We start from the raw sequence: 20,410 nt of genomic DNA on the forward strand, positions 1-20,410 counted from the left end.
GTTGTAATATGTCCATGAAGGAGCTGGAAACAATACAAATATAAATGTTGTAATGCATTAATAAATAAATGCAGTAAAGCTATTTAGATAACACTGTCTATGTTTGTCTCATTATTTATAAATATAGATAAAAAAAACCAATAGAATTGAATACACAACAATCTATGGCTGCAGGCGAGCATGGTTTTGTTTTGTGCTAGGTTAATTCAATGCCTGAACAGTAGTTTAGCACCAAGTTAATGGACACTTTTGAGAGTAATGTAATTATACTCATAATAAGGCATGTAGTTTGCCATGTAATCCGTACACGTCTGTTACAAAACAAACAGAAGAGAAAATTGTATGGTTAATAAATAATTGTAGGATTGTGGTAAAGTTGCAGGTCAGGTTTTCCGTGGGGTATTTTTCATTGATTTCCTCGGAAATATCCGAGTTAAATTAAGTTTCGATTCTGCCAATTGCTCTTTTGATTGACGCGCAGCTCAACCAATCAAATGCGCTGCTCTTATTGCAAATCCACCAATCAGCGGTTTGTTTTGACTCGTGACGGAAACTGTTAAATCCTCGACGTCCATTGTGGTTCTCATTGGTGCTTTCGATTAATATTTCAGAACCAAAATGGCTTCGCCGCGTTTAAAAGGAGTGGGAGGAACACTTCCGCGGAAAACGAGACCTAGGGAAATACAGTCCATAACACTGTCATACCTGCGTTACACTTCCAGTCTGATGGAAACCATTGATCGCGTACAGGCTGTAAATTACGGCAAGAAATCAAATATTGAATATACCATTCTCCTGACAACTCGTTGACATCACCAAACAAAACTAGGTATGTACCGATTAGTCACTGTAGTATTCTGTTAAAAGATAGTCCGCTGTCTCCGCAATTACATATCGTTCAAAGTTGGCAATCGATGTTGTCAACAAAAAACGTCAGCATTTTTCCTCTCTCTGATTGACTGGTCGAAGCTATCAATAATCGAATAAGTCTGCATTGCACACATTAATAATGTCACAAATGACATTAATCATTGTCTATATTTTGAAATGGCGTATGTTTATGTCATGTTATTAGATTAAATCTTGATTCTGAACTGCTCCTGATAATCTATGTTGCAAATTTGCGTGCATTATTATCACACTCTTGGATAGTATTCCTGCCCTCTATAAATGATAGTAAGAGTTGCCATCAGCAATCATACAATCTTTTTGAATTATTGTCGATTTGACTATTTCTGCGCTCAGAATGTCTCATTGGGAAAGGCTGATGCAGCTTCCGGCTCCATTCACACAACAGTTACATGACCTGTATGACAGGGAGGGTCTCCCCATGGAAGTCCGTCATTACCTGGCTGCATGGATAGAATCACAGCAGTGGTAAGCTGCAAACAACACATGGTATTATAATATTAGATAAGTCAAAGGTAAATGTTGCTTTTAGATAGCAGAAAACATTGCATTCACCCTGCTTATTTCACACTTTTGTTTTCGCATTTACTTCTATCTAGGCAGCGAGCAATCGACGACTACAATTTGGCGATGGTGCTGTTCCAGGCTCTGTTAGAGAATCTAGATATCCAGTACAGTCGCTTTGTACAGGACAAGTCCGTCCTAATGCAACACAACTTTCGACGCTATAAGCAGAACTTTCAGGTCTGGACTGATGAAGACATACAGAATTAAAAATATTTATTGAGAGCTACACATTGCATGACAGATGTCTTCATGATATGATGCTCTGTTTTTGTCTCTAGACTGTTTCTCTAGACTTCTTTAAATAGCTTCTGATCTGTGCAATTTCTCACAGAGGTACCTGGACAACCCACAATACTTGGCAAACACATTTTCTTGGTTCTTGGAAAAAGAAAAGGACATCTTGCGCAATGCGGATCTAGCTGAGCAGGTTGGAGCATTTTTTTTTTTTTTTGGGTAACAAAAGTCATGGATACAATGAGATTGAGTTGACTGTAAGGTTGACTGGATAAATCATCTCCTCCTCCTCCTCCTTTGTGCCTTATCAGGTGCAAGCTTTGCAAGTAGAACAAGGATGCTTTGAGACCAGCACTCAGCGTGACCTTGACCGAAGAATGGCCAGCCTAAAATATGATGTGCAGGTATAAATATTATTGATTTATCGTTTTGAATATGTGGATGAAAAACACCATGTGAGAAATATTTTCCTGTGTGGGGGTTACAGTGCATGGAACATACAATGGTGTGTCTTGAGGAGCAACAAGATGAGTTTGATTTTAAATACCAGACATACTTAAAAGAAGGTAAGCAAAAAGAGTTGTGTCCTATTATACTTGAGTCAAATGATGCTCTGATGATGTTTTGTTGTTAATTATGCGCTCCCTCTGTGGAAAAGCCCCCACAACAAGCAACGCTGCAGACCCGCTACAAGCCAAATTTCAGTTTTTAATAAACAAACTCAACGACTCCAGAAAGGTTAGAGACGATGAATCGGTGACACGATATTAGTGATATTACTTTGTTTCTCATGTCTGTTTTTTGGATTTAGAACACGCTGGTTGGGCTTCACAAACTTCTGGACAGAGCTGAGGACCTGATAGATGCTTTGGTGAACAAGGAGATGGTGCAATGGCAGAGGAGGCAGCAGAAATCCTGCATTGGAGCTCCAGAAAGAGTTGATCTCGATCAGCTTGAGAAATGGTACGCTGCATTTTGTGGATCGACAGAAGCTCACCGGCCACATTTGGCTTTGATTGGTGATGTCCAATATTTTTGGGGGATAACACTTTTGTGGCCATTTACTCCCTTGTAGGTTTACCTGTGCTGCAGAATGTCTCTTCCAAGTATGTGAGTTCCTCAGTAAACTCGAGGAGCTAGCTGGGAAGATGACCTATGACAATGACCCTGTGAAGTCCAATAAACCGTTTCTGCAAAGGAGGACTCTAAAGCTCCTGACTGATTTGCTCAAGAGGTATCACCTTTACTGAAATGTTTGTTGTGCTACATTTCTGTCCTATGAGTTGCGGTTTTTAAATTTTGGTTTTTGATTTCATTTCTTGAAGTTCCTTTGTGGTTGAGAATCAGCCGTCTATGCCTCAGGGGAAAGGTCCTCTGGTTCTCCGCACAGGTGTGCAGTTTCCTGTCAAAACTAGGTCAGTGGCTCTGGAATTAAGTCAATGTTGCTGTCTTGCATGTTTTTTTTAAACACAATTTCAAAATCTTCCAGACTTCTCGTCAAGTTTCCTGAACTGAATCATTCCATGAAAGTCGACATATCAATGGACCGGTAAAAAAGTTTTGTTGTTTCTCAGCTCAGACTGATGTTTTGTTGCTCTTGTGTCTTTAATGCTTTTTTTTTTTGTCCTTCTCCTCTGTCCTTTTTAAAACCAGGGATGCCCCTCAGATAAAAGGGTAAATAAAATTCTTTCAATCGGAGTTGTTCCTAGCTTTTTCTTTTTTTTTGTTGATCAAGCCTATTCTGCTCGTAGGTACCGTCATTTCAATGTCCTAGGCACCACAAGCAAAGACTTGAACATGTCAGAGAATGGGAATGGCGGCATGGTGGCAGAGTTCAGGCATCTCGTGAGTCTAAATCAAAACCACATGGGATGGGCATTTGACTACCCTTTCTTGGAGAAAATAATTCAATCACACGAAGGGGGAATATTTTCCTGAATGTTCTTAATGTTCTTTCCACGTTTGTTTCTCTGTAGACTTTGAAGGAGCAGAAGTCGAACGGTGGCGGTAAAGGAACCAGTGATGTAAGTTGACCTGCTTAACATGGGGAACGCATACAGAATGTATCATTTAGTACAAGGAATTCAAACTGTTGTGATGTTTGATATGTTGAAAGATTTCTCTGAGTGTGACAGAGGAGCTGCACATCCTTTACTTCAACACAACATTTAAGTTGAAAGGAATATCTGTCGGGTTACAGGTAAAGTATCGTCCTTCCACACAAAATAAAAAAGCGGTCACCGGAAATGGGTATAGCATGTTGAATCTTCTTGCATCCTACCAAGGCCACCTCTCTACCAGTGGTTATCATCTCCAACTCCAGTCAGCAGCAGAGTGCCTGGGCATCGGTGCTTTGGTTCAACCTGCTCAGCCAGGACCCCAAAGTAAGTTCCATTAAACAATAGTAAGGTGTTACAAGCCCAATTAACAGATTAGTTTTTCCTCCCACAGGATGTGACGTTCTTTGCTAACTCTCCGGCAGCTACTTGGCCACAATTTGGAGAAATGCTGAGTTGGCAGTTTCTGTTCGCCGAACGTGGTCTGAATGACGCTCAGTTGGAAATGATCGCACACAGACTTTTTGGTTAGTTGATGTTCATGGCAAAAACAGTGTTATGTAAATTTAGGCTTTAGGCTAGCTCTCAATATGATGTGATTAATATTTAATTTAATTTTATTTTATTATATTCAATTTTCATTCATTCATTCATTCATTCATTCATTCATTCATTCATTCATTCATTCATTCATTCATTCATTCATTCATTCATTCATTCATTCATTCATTCATTTCATCCATGCAGGAAAGCAACAAAGCTACGAGAACTCTAGTATAACTTGGTCCAAATTTTCCAAGGTAAGAATTATAGCTGTCTGTTTATGCGTTTATGAAGTTTACAACCTGTATGACTTTTTTGTGTGTAGGAAAACAGTCCTGAAACCTTCTGGGTGTGGTTTGACAGCATTGTGGTGATGGTGGAAACCTATCTTAAAAACTTGTGGAGGGATGGGTATGTATTTTACTGTAAATGCTTGTTCCAAATTTGAGCCCTTTATTTTTTCATTTATTCTGTCTCACAGGATCATCATGGGCTTTGTGACCAAATGCAAAGAGAAGATGCTACTAAAGAAAAAACAGAAGGGCACTTTCTTGATACGTTTTAGCGAAAGTGTCATTGGAGGGATCACTTTCTCCTGGGTGGAAATTGGCACAAATGGTGAGCGTGCTTCATTTTGGAAACCTTGATCTCTACTGTCGCTATGCCATGCTAACTTTTCTCCATGTTTCTTCTGCAGGTGATCCAGAAGTAAAGACAATCCAACCTTTCACCAAAAAGGATCTTTCCCAGATTCCCTTCCATGAAATCGTCAGACATTTCCTGATCTTAAAAGAAGTCCCACAGAATCCCCTACTTTATTTATATCCCGACATTCCAAAAGATGAAGCTTTTGGAAAATACTATGCTGATAAGAGTGGAAGTAAGAAAACCAAATTTTACATTGTTTTTAACAGTGCATTTTCTTCTAACAGAAATGTTCTAATCCTTTTTCATTATTCTTTTTTTAGATGACTCCCCTTACCTTAAATACATCAAAACCAGTCTCGTCTTTGTTTTAAAAGGGTAAGTTTAATCCTCTATTGACGGAATTTACACGTTTTCACTTGAACTAACCGATCTAAACCAAAAGGGGGCAGCATTGCACCACATACATTACAGTACACATACTTGAGATGTTGCTTGACACAAATGTCACCGCATGGTTTGGGAAAAGTAGCTTCTGCGTTAAGGTTAAGCTGACACATCTTTTTGGTAGAAGCTTTTTGTTAAGACAATTCACTAATAAGTCATTACAATTGTGTAGGGACACATTGGCGGCTGTGACAGATGGTGAAGTCCCGCAGCCATTGAGTGGTTTACATGAAGAGGATGCTGGTGAGTGAGCGCTTAACTACACTCATCCCCCAAGTGGTCGTGATGTACTCACCCACGTTTTCCAAACTGAAACGTAGAACAAGGAAATACTCATCAGAGTAACTTTGCCTTTCTTTAGTTCATTTCTCTTCATTTGCTTTCAGGGCAACTGAAGGATTCTCCGGATCCTCATTTGGCTAATTGTCAGGAGGACCCCTTGCTGTATGACCCTATTTTAATCTCAGAAGAGGATCTGCAGTATCCCAGCATCTCCAATCACTTTTTCGATTCTGACATCTTTGTCGATGAACTGCCTTGCGGTCTATGAAAAGTTCAGTTACCCTGCCAAATTGTTCAAACATTGCTTCAATTTCACTTTTCTACTCCTTTATAAATAACCTGTCATTGTGATCATTATGAATATAATAACTCATTAACCTTTGTTGACAAATGTTGTTTGCGCCTTGTGCTACAAAAAACAAAACAAAAAAGAACAGACACACAAGAAATAAACGGTACATTTTGAGGTTACCGCTAACACTGGACATCTGATTGAAATCACAATAAGAATCAAATACAAACTTTTGTTCAATGTACAAGTACAATGTGACGTCAAAATAAAGCTTGGACTACAGCTTAAATTTAGGGTGAAATAAAATCACCTCAACTTTCATTGATGTATTTAAAAACAACTTTCAATGTTTGCCTTGGTACGCAATCGTCACCCTGCTTGGAAAGTTTGTAAATCACAAGTTCCTCAATTTACCGAGCGGAATGTATCGTCTTGCACCAAACAGGAAATTCTTTCTGATTCTACAAAACGGTGAGGTTTCATTCCTAACGTGACTCATGATGTAACGACGGAAATATGAATTTTAAAGTAAGATCAAACTTTGGTACAGTATAATCGGAATTTTTTTTCACGTTTGGAAATTCAGGCGCTCTTAACCCAGAAATATGTCAAAGGTGTCACGGCCCTGGTGAGGAGCAGTTGATAGGCTTTTCGAAATTGTCTGTTCATGACCACGTAGAGCAGTGGGTTGATGCAGCTGTTGAGCCAGGTGAGATTTGCGCAGAACATGTGCAGCACTTGCGGGGCACGGCCTTGCTTATCCACAATGTTGAGGATTAGGAAAGGGACGAAGCAACAGACGAAACACAGGAAAACCGCAAAACACATGCGTGTCACACGCTTGAATTCTGTATCCTCTCCTGAGGTTGTTGTGTGGGATGCTGCAGCTGGCTTTGATTCTGGCTTATTGACACTTTCAGTTTTTGGCTTGCTCTCTCCAATTTGTTTTGCTGGCTCATTCAGTGTTATTTGGGACGCAATGTCATCAGTGACATCAGATTTGCTGTGATGGGTCAGATCGGTACTCCCGGTGGCCATCCCGCTCTCCACACCACTGTCATCATTGGCCGGTGCTGGCTTTTTCTTGGAAGATCGCCGGCTGAACCTGTGGCGAAGCAGGGCCTTTGACGCAACACGGACGCGACGGTAAATGAGGAGGTAGAACGTGCCGACGCAGCTCAGTCCCACAAAGAAGTAGAAAAAGAGCAAGATGGTGGTGTAAGGGCGACCCCTGATTCGATGGAAGCTGCAAGTGCATACCTGAGGCACAAACACAAAAACGGACCAGAGCGGGCTGAAGCTGGCCAGGCCCAGCGCCCATGTCGACAGCAGGAGGGAAACGAGCCCCCGGTTGGAAAAAACACGTTCAAACAAGGCCCTCTTTGCAACCAGGAGGTATCGACTCATCGCCACCAGACAGAGGGTGATAATGGAGACAGAGTTGGACAAGAAGAGAAGCAGGCCGAAGGTCCGGCACCAGAGCTCGCCGCTGCGCCATCTGAGGTGCAGGTAGGAGTCAACCGAGATGGGCTGCAGTATGGTGCAGTAGAGAAGATCGGCCAGAGCCAGGTTGACGATGAGCACGTTGAAGCGGGTACGCAGTTGGGAGTCGAAGGCAAAGGCTAAGATGGTCAGCAGGTTCCCAAGCGTGCCCGTGATGGTGACTGTGCATCCCCACAGCACGGCAAAGTAGCGGTACCCTTCCACTGAAGCGCTGTGGCACGAGAAGCTGTCCTCTGTTTGGTTGGTGATGTTGTGCAACATCCTGTCAAAGAATAGTACAAAAGTGACATTTTGACCACTTCCAAAAGTGAAGAAAATGGTTTATATTGACAATGATGCATTAATTATTAGTTGCAAATAAACGGACCAATACATTCGAACTTGAATTTGGTTGGAAATGTTGCACTTTTAAGGATAGCAGAGTCTTAATTGTAAATTCTTTGAGGTCGAGTGGTTCATTTAATGTGGATTCTCTGGTCTTGTTTGAGATGTTAACTTCTTCCCCCTCTACTACTTATTTAGTTACGTGAAAACATTCTTCCTCTACCAAAAGTGGAACATGCATGTTGGATTTCAACTTTGCTGATTTAAAAAACTTTTTTTTTTTAATACTAGTTTACTTTTTTCTAAATTATTGCTTTATTTTTGGTACAATTTACATAAACATTAGCCCAACTGTGGTACCTCAAAACATGATTTTTGAGAAGCTATACATTTACTTTTCATTTCAATGATGCCTATGTTGAGGTGAACGAACAATGCTAGCTATTTTTGTGTGTGTGTGTGTGTATGTTTTTTAATTTATTTTATATTTAAATACAGTATGTACACTGGCGGAGCTAGGATTCTTTTTTCCTCTCATGCCAATTTTATTTATTTTTTTAACAAACCCCCCAAATCTTTAGAAAATACTGATAAAGATTCACTATGTGTCACGACTCGTCCCTGGTTGTATGTGTAGGTTGTCATGGTTTCTGTGTACTCACCCCTCCCTTCCTGTGTCTACTCACAATCAATGTATACTAGTCAGTCACCTGCCTTTCTTTACCTGTCTCTTATTTAAGTCCTGTCTGCGTGTCACTCCCTGTCGGATCGTTGATGTCTTCTTGTCTCACGTCTTTGTCGGTCAGTACTGTTGTTGGTTGCTCCATGACACTCCGTGACACTTTAAGGCCGTGTGGTTCATTTAATGTGGATTCTCCGGTCTTGTTTGAGATAACATCCTCCCCGTCTGCTATTTTTCTAGTTAATTATATACTGAAAAGATTCTTCCTCTACCGAAAGAGGAACATGTGTGTGGGATTTCAACTTTGCTGATTGTTTAATTATCTTTTTTAATACATGTTTACTTTTTTCTAAACTATTCCTTTATATTTGGTACAGTTTACATAAATATCAGCTTTTCATTTCAACGATGCCAACGTTGAGGCCTGGAAGACATCAAGTGAACGAACAATCCTGGCTATTTTTTTAAAATGTATTTATTTTTATTATTTAAATACAGTATGTACACTGGCAGAGCTAGGATCTCTTTTCTCTCATGCCAATTATTATAATTTTTTTTAATAAACACCCAAAATTCTTTAGAAAATACTGAAAGATTCACTATGATTCTAAAATTGCCTCCATTCACAATACGTTGTCTATTTTCAAATATTTTCTTACCTCAAAGCCAAATATTTCAGCAGGATATCTGAAAAGTCGACAGAGCTCCTTCTGTGCACAGTCCCGTTCCTTTGTTTGACTTCCTGACACCACTTCGATTTATGCGTGTTCTATGATGTCTATGAAGTCTGTGATGTAATTGTTTGAAGTAGGGGTTTTTCAACCTTCTCTCATATCAAATTCAGGAAAAGCACAATATTGCTTATGCCCTCTGAGCTTTCAAATGACGAATGTTTTTTTTTGTGGTTTCATCCTTTTAAGGAAGTGCTTATTTCATGTTGTCTCTTTCAGACACGGATGTGATTAACCTCAGCGACCACAGGAAAGAGCTTTTGCATACCGCATTCAGGTATTGTCCAATAAAACACGTACACAATCACATTTTGCAGCTTCTTTCCAAAGTTCGTAAATTGAGAAGACAAGCGCATTAAATGAAATGTTCCCTAGTGCTGTTTACAATGGAAGATCAACTGTGGGGAAAAACAAATTCAAATAAAAAGTCTGTCCACTTGCAGTAAAATCATAAACAGTTTAATGATTTTCGAGTACAATTCTATTAGAATTCAACAATTTGGAAGCCCCCCACATTTCTTTAAATAATCTACATTTACAGTAATGTTTCTACACATCACTTCCAAAAACAAAGATTATATCTTTTGACACGTTTTTTTTTTTATTGCATTTCTTGTGTTTCACTTTAAAAATAGAGCAGAAAGTATTGCTAGTTCCTGTTTGCGTAAGTTTCCCGCTAACGTGTTGACATGCTGCTGTGACATTTTTCATCGGGGTTTTTTGAAGTCATGTTGGGTCACAAAGCAGAGCGAAAAAACTTGATCCTACCACACACCTTAAAAGCTATCAAAAAGGTTGTGTGTGTGTGTGTGCACGCGTGTGTGTGTTTATGTGTGCTTGGGTTTCCATTGTCTGTAGACCATAATGCTGTTTTTTTTTTTTTTTTAATATTCTCAGAAGATATTATTTTGCATATCATCTTCCTCATTTGCTTCGTATTTGTGTATGTTTGTGAGCCGCATATGGCCGTATCACAAATAGCTGCTACAACACTGTACGACTCCCTCATTGTCCTGGCTGTGCTCACAGTGTTGAAAGTCTTTCTCTGAGATACTGAAACGTTTCTGTTTTGTGCGGTGAAATGTCTATTAAAGCATCAAAATGCATTTAAAATCACTTACATGCAGACGTTTTACCCCAATGCCTAATTATTAGCGGGGGGAAAATCTGGGGAATCAAATCTGGGGGTTTCTCTGACAATTAACATGTAGATCTAAACCTAAAGATACTTGCCTAGTCTTCCCTGATGTTCTTTTTTTTCTTTTCTTTTCTCCAACATCTAATTAGACCACAAATATAAACACCGATAAACGCTGCATAGTACTTCTTCACCACAACTACAACTTTGCCAACCCATTGACATGGTTAAGGTGCTTCATTGACTATCTTCTTTAAGACGTAATGTAGTATATTCTGTTCCTCTTTTACTCCATGTTGGTAAGTACAGACTCCCTAAGCCAGCTGGGAAGATCTAGACATACAGTACAGAGAAATGTTGCAGGAGATTCCAGCAGCAACACAAATTCATTGACCACAAATAGTGGGGTGGGGGGGGGGGGACTCATTACACAGTGATTGCTAACAGCTAACATCAGAGGAGATCACAATATAGAACCCAGCGGGTTTCCTTTTTTTTTTTTCTTCTTCTTCTTCTCATGAAATTGATGCATCAGATGTGGAGGAGATTTGAATTGTTGAAGAGGTAGGGTTTGGAAATACAGCGGTTAAATCAGTTGCAAAGTGGAAGTCAATTTAATAGTCCACTTCTTTGCAGGGTGATTGATGGATGCAAGATAAGTGGGGAAAGATGAAAATGTAGGCTGTCTCTTTTAAAACGTCGTCAAATACTCCCTGTTAGCATACCAGTCGCGGCGGTTTGCAACGTTAAGCCACGTCAGTCCCAAGTTTGACTCGAATGAATCCGCTTCACAGTGTGCTTCTGCCTGACTCCCCACGCTATCAGTACGGCGTGAAGAGAATTGGCCCGTGTGTGGTGCGAATAGGCCCCGGGGCGGGCCTCAGCAGGCTGAGGGGAGCACCCTGTAGCAGGTGGTGATGGGGGTGGGCTGGCGGGCCAGGAGGTCGCAGTGCCAGCTGATTTGAAGAGGCGGCGGCGGCGGCCATGGCTGCCGCCACGGCCAGAGGATTTGGTAAAAGCCCCGCCCCCAGAGTCTTTGGAAGATCCTTGGAGAGACAAGGAAGATTTCATGTGATTTATTGAGCTGGTGAATAAAACACACATGAACAAAACTATGTAAAAATGTTCGATTGGGTTGAAGTCAGGGCTTCTTTCATACCAAACAAAATTGGCCTCTCCAAACTCTAAACATTGAATTAAAAAAAGGCTAAAAATATCTTGGAAAGACAAAGATGGGAACTCACTGGTTGAGCCAAGTGATTGATGGATTACAGTAAATAATGATGAAGTGTGCAGTGAAGTAAAGGTGAATTGTGTACCATAAAGTCTGCACGCTTCTTGTGACGACTAAGTAGAGGGTTGGGTTTCCCCGCAACGCCATCTCGATGCCTCCGGCTGGAAATGTGCTGCAGTGGTGGAAAACAAAGCAGGGCCGATCATAGAAATGAGACTCTTTGTATTTTGTTCTTTTAAAAAAAAAAAATAGTCTCACCTGTTTAAGCTGCAGCTCAGAGTTGACTCTGACATTGCAGATCTCACAGTGGAAGGTTCGTTCCTGAGAGTTGGGGTCGGACGACAGGTCCTGCTCGGGGGTGCCTTTCAGACCGAGACGCGGGTAGGCTTTAATGGGCCCCAGTCCACTCCGTGCTTCCAGAATAGTTTTGTGTTTTGTTCCTTGGGTGATTAAAAAGTGAAATGGAATCAACTCAGGATTGTTTAAAAAAAATAAAAAAAAAATGCAACTTGCAATATTCTTTTTATACCACTGAGAGGCAGTAGTGTTCCTGTTTGTCAATTACAAATTTGAGATTCACAGCAGCACTGCCGCTTCCAACATTTCTCATTTTCGAAGCCGTGCACTAGTACGACCGACTTACCTTTGTTATGGGCCTCCAGCTGTGAGAGGGAATTAACTGCAACTTTGCATAAGGAGCAGTAGAGAAGCTTCTTGGCTTTCTCTTCCTCAGACTCTCCAGGAGGAGGGCTGGAAGCTGGAGACAGGTTGTCAGCAAGGACCGCCCCAGTTGAGTCTGCGGGTGGCGTGCCGTCGGCGGCCGGTGAGGGGGAAGATGGCATAGGTGTGCCCGCCGACTCCAAAAAGGGACACTCTGTTTCCGCTGAGCTCACTGTGGGTGTTGAGAGGTGGCTCGGGGTCAAAGGTGACTCAGAGTTGGGACAGGATTGGGTGTCGTCTATAAACAGCACATATATTTCAGATTAGTAAAGCTCCTTCAACATATGGGAACTTCATATAAATGTGTGAAAATAATGAGACATTGCTTTGTTGTATATGAAAGATTATCCTCCATTAGAACCTTGTTTATGAGGATCAGGATCCAGGTTGGATGATGAGGAGCCAGACGGTGAAGGTGAAGTGGTAGGGGGAGGGTACTGCTTGTCCCCATCCTGAAGACGAGCCGTCTTGGACGTCTCGATGCCCTTAACCCTGCGAGCGTGTCGGTTGCCCTTGTAGTGAGCCTCTGCTTGACTCTGAAAGAAAAAATTAATAAACACAATTTGATGGATATGAAGATTTGGGAGTATCTCTGGTTCACTTCCATCATCTTTACTCTTAATCCGCCTGCTGACGTCCAAGTGAGTCAGAGAGCTAGTGAAGAGCTTTGTGTCTGTCACATAAAAGGCATTGTAAAATCTTGCCGAGTTTTTTTGGGCCATTTATTAAATTGCACATAAAATGTGCAAACTCTTAGTGTGTGTGTGTGTGTGTGTGTGTGTGTGTGTGTGAGAGAAATGATTTTGTCGTAATCTTATATTTATTTTCACTCACTTTTTATTGCAGTTGACACACCATGTTCGAGGAAGCCCTTAAGGCTCTTAATGGATGCCCGGTTGAGGCTTGATGGACCACTGGATTGTGTTCAAGAGGCCTCTGTGAGCCTCATGTATTAGATGGTGATGAAAGTTACCCATATAGCGCTCATCCTGATTGGTGATGACAGAATGGCATCCAGAGCTCGCTGCTTGTGTAACTCAACCCAATGGCTGCTGCTTCCTCAAAGCCCTCAATTAGACAAGAGGATGATGCTAACAACTGTTACAAGAGCACAAGTTCTTTTATGGTACCCCCCCCCCTTTTTTTTTTTTTTGGTAACGCACAGCAGTTGTCTTTTCGGATACGTTCACGCTCCATATGACCTTCAAGTACAGGTCGTAAGCAATCAATAAAGGTCTGCCATTAATCAAGCAGAGAATCTAAAGAGCCTTTTAGAGATTGCCGCAAGGATGCAGCATGAGGACAGAAAACAGATTTGAGCCGTCAAGATTGTTGAGGTTAAGGGACAAAGTGAATCATAATCAAAAATGAACAAAAAGTGCGGAAAAGTAAATTGAGAAAACAAATGACGAAGGGGATTAGAATGATTGTTGAGGACGTATGGATGGGATTTTAAAAAAGGAGAAAACGGGAGCGGCTGAATGTCCCTGAAATCCTTTTTTCTCTAAGCAGGATATGCTTTGCTTTGATGTTTTATCTATAAAGTGACAAAGGCACAGAAAATGGAGCGAGCTGGTCGCAGACAAATCAGTGTACAGGCAGCAGTGACAGGCATGTGTGTGTGTGTGTGTGTTTGTTTTGGGGGGGGGGGGGGGTTAAGAAGCTGGCGAAAAGGCGACAGATGATACGGTAAACCCCACAGAGGATAAAAAAAGAAAACGCTATAAACAAGAGCAGAAAACGGGCGAAAGGTGAAGGGAACCAGTGCTGACGCCAGTCTGACTGGAATTTTGGGTGCGCGGCGTGTGTCCGCTGTCGTTCTGCAGTGGTGACGACGGCTAATGCAGCACGACGTGACGTCACCCTTGCAGCAGGACCGTGCTCAACACTGGCAGCCTAAAAAAAACAAAAACACTGGCAGCCTAATACGTCCTCTGTGGTCTGAGATGAATTGGCAACGTTATAATTGTGTGAAGGCGAAGGCCTTCACACATATGTTATTCTACACCATTCTCTATTATTGTGTGAAGGCGAAGGCCTTCACACATATGTTATTCTACACCATTCTCTATTATTATTATTATTATTCTTCTATTTTATTCTCCACACTTTTTTGACACGTTTCATCTTCCACATAATTCATCCGATTCACTCCATTCCACTTTTCACGTATTCCAAATATTCACGACATGAGCGCTTATATTTTTCTCGTTCCGAAAATTTTCCGATTCCGCAAAATTCCCAAAATTCCGACAAATTTTTCCCCATCCATTCTTAATGGCACATTCGACATTTCACAAAATTTCGTTTTTCACCTCTAACTTCTACATTTTTCAACCGATTCAACCCATTCCAACTTTCAACTGTTCATCTTTTGCCTACCTATTCCACAACTTCCCACTTACCAAAAATTCCAAATTTTCAAATTTGAACTTCAACCAAAATTCTCTCTAATTCCGTTATTCCACTCTAATTTCTACATTTTTCAACCGATTCAACCCATTCCAACTTTCAACTGTTCATCTTTTGCTTACCTATTCCACAACTTCCCACTTACCAAAAATTCCAAATTCTCAAATTTGAAATTCAACCAAAATTCTCTCAAATTCCGTTTTTCTACTCTAATTTCTACATTTTTAAACCGATTCAAGCCATTCCAACTTTCAACTGTTCATCTTTTGCCTACCTATTCCACAACTTCCCACTTACCAAAAATTCCAAATTTTCAAATTTGAAATTCAACCAAAATTCTCCAAAATTCAGTTTTTCCACTCTAATTTCTACATTTTTCAACCGATTCAACCCATTCCAACTTTCAACTGTTCATCTTTTGCCTACCTATTCCACAACTTCCCACTTACCAAAAATTCCGAACTTTCACATTTGAAATTCAACCAAATTCTCCAAAATTTCGTCTTTCCACTCAAATTTCTACATTTTTCGACCGATTCAACCCATTCCACATTTATTCCCTTTATTCATCTTATGCTTACCACATTCACTCCCATTCACCCCCACTTCCACTATGCTTACACAATTCAACCCTTGACCCCCAATTCCAGTGTGGCGGCCATCTTGGATGACCCTGAAGTGCCACCAATGAACCCAGAATGAACCGGAAGTGCCCCAAATCAAACCGAAAGTGACCCCAAATAGACCGGAAGTGACCTCAGGTAAACCGGAAGTGACCCCAAATCAAACCGGAAGTGACCCCAAATGTACCGGAAGTGACCTTTTTAGACCGGAAATGACCCCTAATAAACCGGAAGTGACCTCAGACGAACCGGAAGTGACCCAAATTAAACCGGAAGTGACCCAAATAAACCGGAAGTGACCCCAAATAGACCGGAAGTGACCTCTGGTAAACCGGAAGTGACCCCAAATCAAACCGGAAGTGACCCCAAATGAACCGGAAGTGACCTTTTTAGACCGGAAGTGACCCCAAATAAACCGGAAGTGACCTCAGCTAAACCGGAAGTGACCTGTATTAAACCGGAAGTGTCCCAAATAAACCGGAAGTGGCCCAAATTAGACCGGAAATGACCCGAATCAAGCCGGAAAGGACCTTATTTCAACACTAAGTGCCCCAAATAGCTACATTTGCTCTAATGTCTTCGTTTTTTGTCCGATTTAACCCGTTTCAACATTTTTACCCCAAAAGTGAACCTCCTGAGGCTGTTTTTTTTTGTTTTGTTCCAAATTTAGAAAGATTTTGGCGCAATTGCTTTTTTTTATTTTCCCATTCATTCTCTATGGGGATTCAACATTTGCTCTAACTTCTACATTTTTTAACTGATTCAACCCGTTCCAACTTTCAACTGTACATCTTTTGCCTACCTATTCCACAACTTCCCACTTACCAAAAATTCGAAATTCAACCAATTTCTCCAAAATTTCGTTTTTCTACTCTAATTTCTACATTTTTCAACCGATTCAACCCATTCCAACTTTCAACTGTTCATCTTTTGCCTACCTATTCCACAACTTCCCACTTACCAAATATTCCAAACTTTCAATTTTGAAATTCACCACAAATTCTCCAAATATTCTACATTTCTCAAGTAATTCAACACGTTTCAACATCGTTCGGCAGCATTCCCCGAAAAAGTTATTCATACATTTCGCCTTCACACGCAATTTCTCCAGAAATTGCAAAATTCTAGTTATTATTATTATTATTATTATATTTTATTCTCCTCACTTTTTTGTCCCGTTTCATCTTTCACATAATTCATCCGATTCACTCCATTCCACTTTTCACGTATTCCAAATATTCAGGAAAGGGTGGCTTGTATTTTTCTCATTCCGAAAATTTTCCGATTCCGCAAAATTCCCAAAATTCCGACAAATTTTTCCCCATCCATTCTTAATGGCACATTCGACATTTCACAAAATTTCGTTTTTCACCTCTAACTTCTACATTTTTCAACCGATTCAACCCATTCCAACTTTCAACTGTTCATTTTTTGCCTACCTATTCCACAACTTCCCACTTACCAAAAATTCCAAATTTTCAAATTTGAAATTCAACCAAAATTCTCTAAAATTCCGTTATTCCACTCTACTTTCTACATTTTTCAACCGATTCAACCCATTCCAACTTTCAACTGTTCATCTTTTGCCTACCTATTCCACAACTTCCCACTTACCAAAAATTCCAAATTCTCAAATTTGAAATTCAACCAAAATTCTCTAAAATTTCGTTTTTCTACTCTAATTTCTACATTTTTCGACCGATTCAACCCATTCCACATTTATTCCCCTTATTCACCTTATGCTTCCCACATTCACTCCCATTCACCCCCACTTCCACTATGCTTCCCACATTCACTCCCATTCACCCCCACTTCCACTATGCTTACACAATTCAACCCTTGACCCCCAATTCCAGTGTGGCGGCCATCTTGGATGACCCTGAAGTGCCACCAATGAACCCAGAATGAACCGGAAGTGCCCCAAATAGACCGGAAGTGACCCCAATTAGACCGGAAGTGACCTCAGGTAAACCGGAAGTGACCCCAAATCAAACCGGAAGTGACCCCAAATGTACCGGAAGTGACCTTTTTAGACCGGAAATGACCCCTAATAAACCGGAAGTGACCTCAGACGAACCGGAAGTGACCCAAATTAAACCGGAAGTGGTCCAAATAAACCGGAAGTGACCCCAAATAGACCGGAAGTGACCCCAAATAGACCAGAAGTGACTTCTGGTAAACCGGAAGTGACCCCAAATCAAACCGGAAGTGACCCCAAATGAACCGGAAGGGACCTTTTTAGACCGGAAATGACCCCAAATAAACCGGAAGTGACCTCAGCTAAACCGGAAGTGACCTGTTTTAAACCGGAAGTGACCCAAATAAACCGGAAGTGACCCAAACTAGACCGGAAGTGACCCGAATCAAACCGGAAGTGACCTTATTTCAACACTGAGTGGCCCAAATAGCTACATTTGCGCTAACTTTTTCGTTTTTTGTCGGATTTAACCCGTTTCAACATTTTTACCCCAAAAGTGAACCTCCTGAGGCCGTTTTTTTTGTTTTGTTCCAAATTTAGAAAGATTTAGGCGCAATTTCTTTTTTTTATTTTCCCATTCATTCTCTATGGGGATTCAACATTTGCTCTAACTTCTACATTTTTTAACTGATTCAACCCGTTCCAACTTTCAACTGTACATCTTTTGCCTACCTATTCCACAACTTCCCACTTACCAAAAATTCCAAATTTGAAATTCAACCAAATTCTCCAAAATTTCGTTTTTCTACTCTAATTTCTACTTTTTTCAACCGATTCAACCCATTCCAACTTTCAACTGTTCATCTTTTGCCTACCTATTCCACAACTTCCCACTTACCAAATATTCCAAACTTTCAATTTTGAAATTCACCACAAATTCTCCAAATATTCTACATTTCTCAAGTAATTCAACACGTTTCAACATCGTTCGGCAGCATTCCCCGAAAAAGTTATTCATACATTTCGCCTTCACACGCAATTTCTCCAGAAATTGCAAAATTCTAGTTATTATTATTATTCTATTTTATTCCCGCCACTTTTTTGTCCCGCTTCTTCTTCCACAAAATTCATCCGATTCACTCCATTCCACTTTTCACGTATTCCAAATATTCACGACATGAGCGCTTGTATTTTTCTCATTCCGAAAATTTTCCGATTCCGCAAAATTCCCAAAATTCCGACAAATTTTTCCCCATCCATTCTTAATGGCACATTCCACATTTCACAAAATTTCGTTTTTCACCTCTAACTTCTACATTTTTCAACCGATTCAACCCATTCCAACTTTCAACTGTTCATCTTTTGCCTACCTATTCCACAACTTCCCACTTACCAAAAATTCCAAATTTTCAAATTTGAAATTCAACCAAAATTCTCTCAAATTCTGTTTTTCTACTCTAATTTCTACATTTTTCAACCGATTCAACCCATTCCAACTTTCAACTGTTCATCTTTTGCCTACCTATTCCACAACTTCCCACTTACCAAAAATTCCAAATTTTCAAATTTGAAATTCAACCAAAATTCTCCAAAATTCAGTTTTTCCACTCTAATTTCTACATTTTTCAACCGATTCAACCCATTCCAACTTTCAACTGTTCATCTTTTGCCTACCTATTCCACAACTTCCCACTTACCAAAAATTCCGAACTTTCACATTTGAAATTCAACCAAATTCTCCAAAATTTCGTTTTTCCACTCTAATTTCTACATTTTTCGACCGATTCAACCCATTCCACATTTATTCCCTTTATTCATCTTATGCTTACCACATTCACTCCCATTCACCCCCACTTCCACTATGCTTACACAATTCAACCCTTGACCCCCAATTCCAGTGTGGCGGCCATCTTGGATGACCCTGAAGTGCCACCAATGAACCCAGAATGAACCGGAAGTGCCCCAAATCAAACCGAAAGTGACCCCAAATAGACCGGAAGTGACCTCAGGTAAACCGGAAGTGACCCCAAATCAAACCGGAAGTGACCCCAAATGTACCGGAAGTGACCTTTTTAGACCGGAAATGACCCCTAATAAACCGGAAGTGACCTCAGACGAACCGGAAGTGACCCAAATTAAACCGGAAGTGACCCAAATAAACCGGAAGTGACCCCAAATAGACCGGAAGTGACCCCAAATAGACCGGAAGTGACCTCTGGTAAACCGGAAGTGACCCCAAATCAAACCGGAAGTGACCACAAATGAACCGGAAGTGACCTTTTTAGACCGGAAGTGACCCCAAATAAACCAGAAGTGACCTCAGCTAAACCGGAAGTGACCTGTTTTAAACCGGAAGTGACCCAAATAAACCGGAAGTGACCCAAATTAGACCGGAAATGACCCGAATCAAACCGGAAGTGACCTTATTTCAACACTAAGTGCCCCAAATAGCTACAATTGCTAACTTTTTCGTTTTTTGTCCGATTTAACCCGTTTCAACATTTTTACCCCAAAAGTGAACCTCTTGAGGCCGTTTTTTGTTTTTTTTCCAAATTTAGAAAGATTTTGGCGCAATTGCTTTTTTTATTTTCCCATTCATTCTCTATGGGGATTCAACATTTGCTCTAACTTCTATATTTTTCAACTGATTCAACCCGTTCCAACTTTCAACTGTACATCTTTTGCCTGCCTATTCCACAACTTCCCACTTACCAAAAATTCCAAATTCGAAATTCAACCAAATTCTCCAAAATTTCGTTTTTCTACTCTAATTTCTACATTTTTCAACCGATTCAACCCATTCCAACTTTCAGCTGTTCATCTTCTGCCTACCTATTCCACAACTTCCCACTTACCAAATATTCCAAACTTTCAATTTTGAAATTCACCACAAATTCTCCAAATATTCTACATTTCTCAAGTAATTCAACACGTTTCAACATCGTTCGGCAGCATTCCCCGAAAAAGTTATTCATACATTTCGCCTTCACACGCAATTTCTCCAGAAATTGCAAAATTCTAGTTATTATTATTCTTCTATTTTATTCTCCACACTTTTTTGACACGTTTCATCTTCCACATAATTCATCCGATTCACTCCATTCCACTTTTCACGTATTCCAAATATTCACGACATGAGCGCTTATATT

At 40.5% G+C, this 20,410-nt stretch overlaps 3 protein-coding genes across 4 annotated transcripts in view; 1 reads left to right on the forward strand and 2 right to left on the reverse strand.

Annotated features, from left to right (window-relative positions):
- Window positions 1-623: 623 nt before the first annotated feature.
- On the forward strand, window positions 624-6,265 carry stat2 (signal transducer and activator of transcription 2). The gene is made up of 24 exons (XM_061290907.1): window positions 624-829; window positions 1,246-1,377; window positions 1,509-1,653; window positions 1,808-1,903; window positions 2,022-2,114; window positions 2,198-2,276; window positions 2,369-2,448; window positions 2,522-2,673; window positions 2,786-2,944; window positions 3,036-3,125; window positions 3,200-3,259; window positions 3,364-3,384; window positions 3,462-3,555; window positions 3,687-3,734; window positions 3,827-3,910; window positions 3,996-4,094; window positions 4,162-4,294; window positions 4,515-4,567; window positions 4,636-4,721; window positions 4,792-4,928; window positions 5,008-5,190; window positions 5,279-5,333; window positions 5,575-5,645; window positions 5,789-6,265. Exons 2-24 carry the CDS (start codon window positions 1,247-1,249, stop codon window positions 5,950-5,952), a joined length of 2,313 nt encoding a protein of 770 aa, XP_061146891.1. The 5' UTR covers window positions 624-829; window position 1,246; the 3' UTR covers window positions 5,953-6,265.
- Window positions 5,320-9,380, reverse strand: gpr84 (G protein-coupled receptor 84). The gene is made up of 2 exons (XM_061290911.1): window positions 9,145-9,380; window positions 5,320-7,741 (listed from the first exon to the last, which is right to left on the reverse strand). The coding sequence occupies exon 2, from the start codon at window positions 7,738-7,740 to the stop codon at window positions 6,559-6,561; it is 1,182 nt and encodes a 393-aa protein (XP_061146895.1). The 5' UTR covers window position 7,741; window positions 9,145-9,380; the 3' UTR covers window positions 5,320-6,558.
- Window positions 9,381-9,653: 273 nt separating this feature from the next.
- Window positions 9,654-20,410, reverse strand: part of LOC133162026 (zinc finger protein 385A-like) — a 33,308-nt gene continuing 22,551 nt past the window's right edge. For both annotated transcript variants that reach the window (XM_061290909.1, XM_061290910.1), the window contains 5 exons: window positions 12,670-12,844; window positions 12,232-12,546; window positions 11,847-12,028; window positions 11,674-11,760; window positions 9,654-11,400 (listed from right to left, as the gene is read on the reverse strand). In XM_061290909.1, the coding sequence (XP_061146893.1) occupies window positions 11,176-11,400; window positions 11,674-11,760; window positions 11,847-12,028; window positions 12,232-12,546; window positions 12,670-12,844 (984 nt within the window). In that variant the 3' untranslated portion in view covers window positions 9,654-11,175. The remainder of the gene's footprint in view (window positions 11,401-11,673; window positions 11,761-11,846; window positions 12,029-12,231; window positions 12,547-12,669; window positions 12,845-20,410) is intronic.

Source organism: Syngnathus typhle, linkage group LG11, assembly GCF_033458585.1.
Source record: "Syngnathus typhle isolate RoL2023-S1 ecotype Sweden linkage group LG11, RoL_Styp_1.0, whole genome shotgun sequence".
Lineage (NCBI taxonomy): Eukaryota > Metazoa > Chordata > Actinopteri > Syngnathiformes > Syngnathidae > Syngnathus > Syngnathus typhle.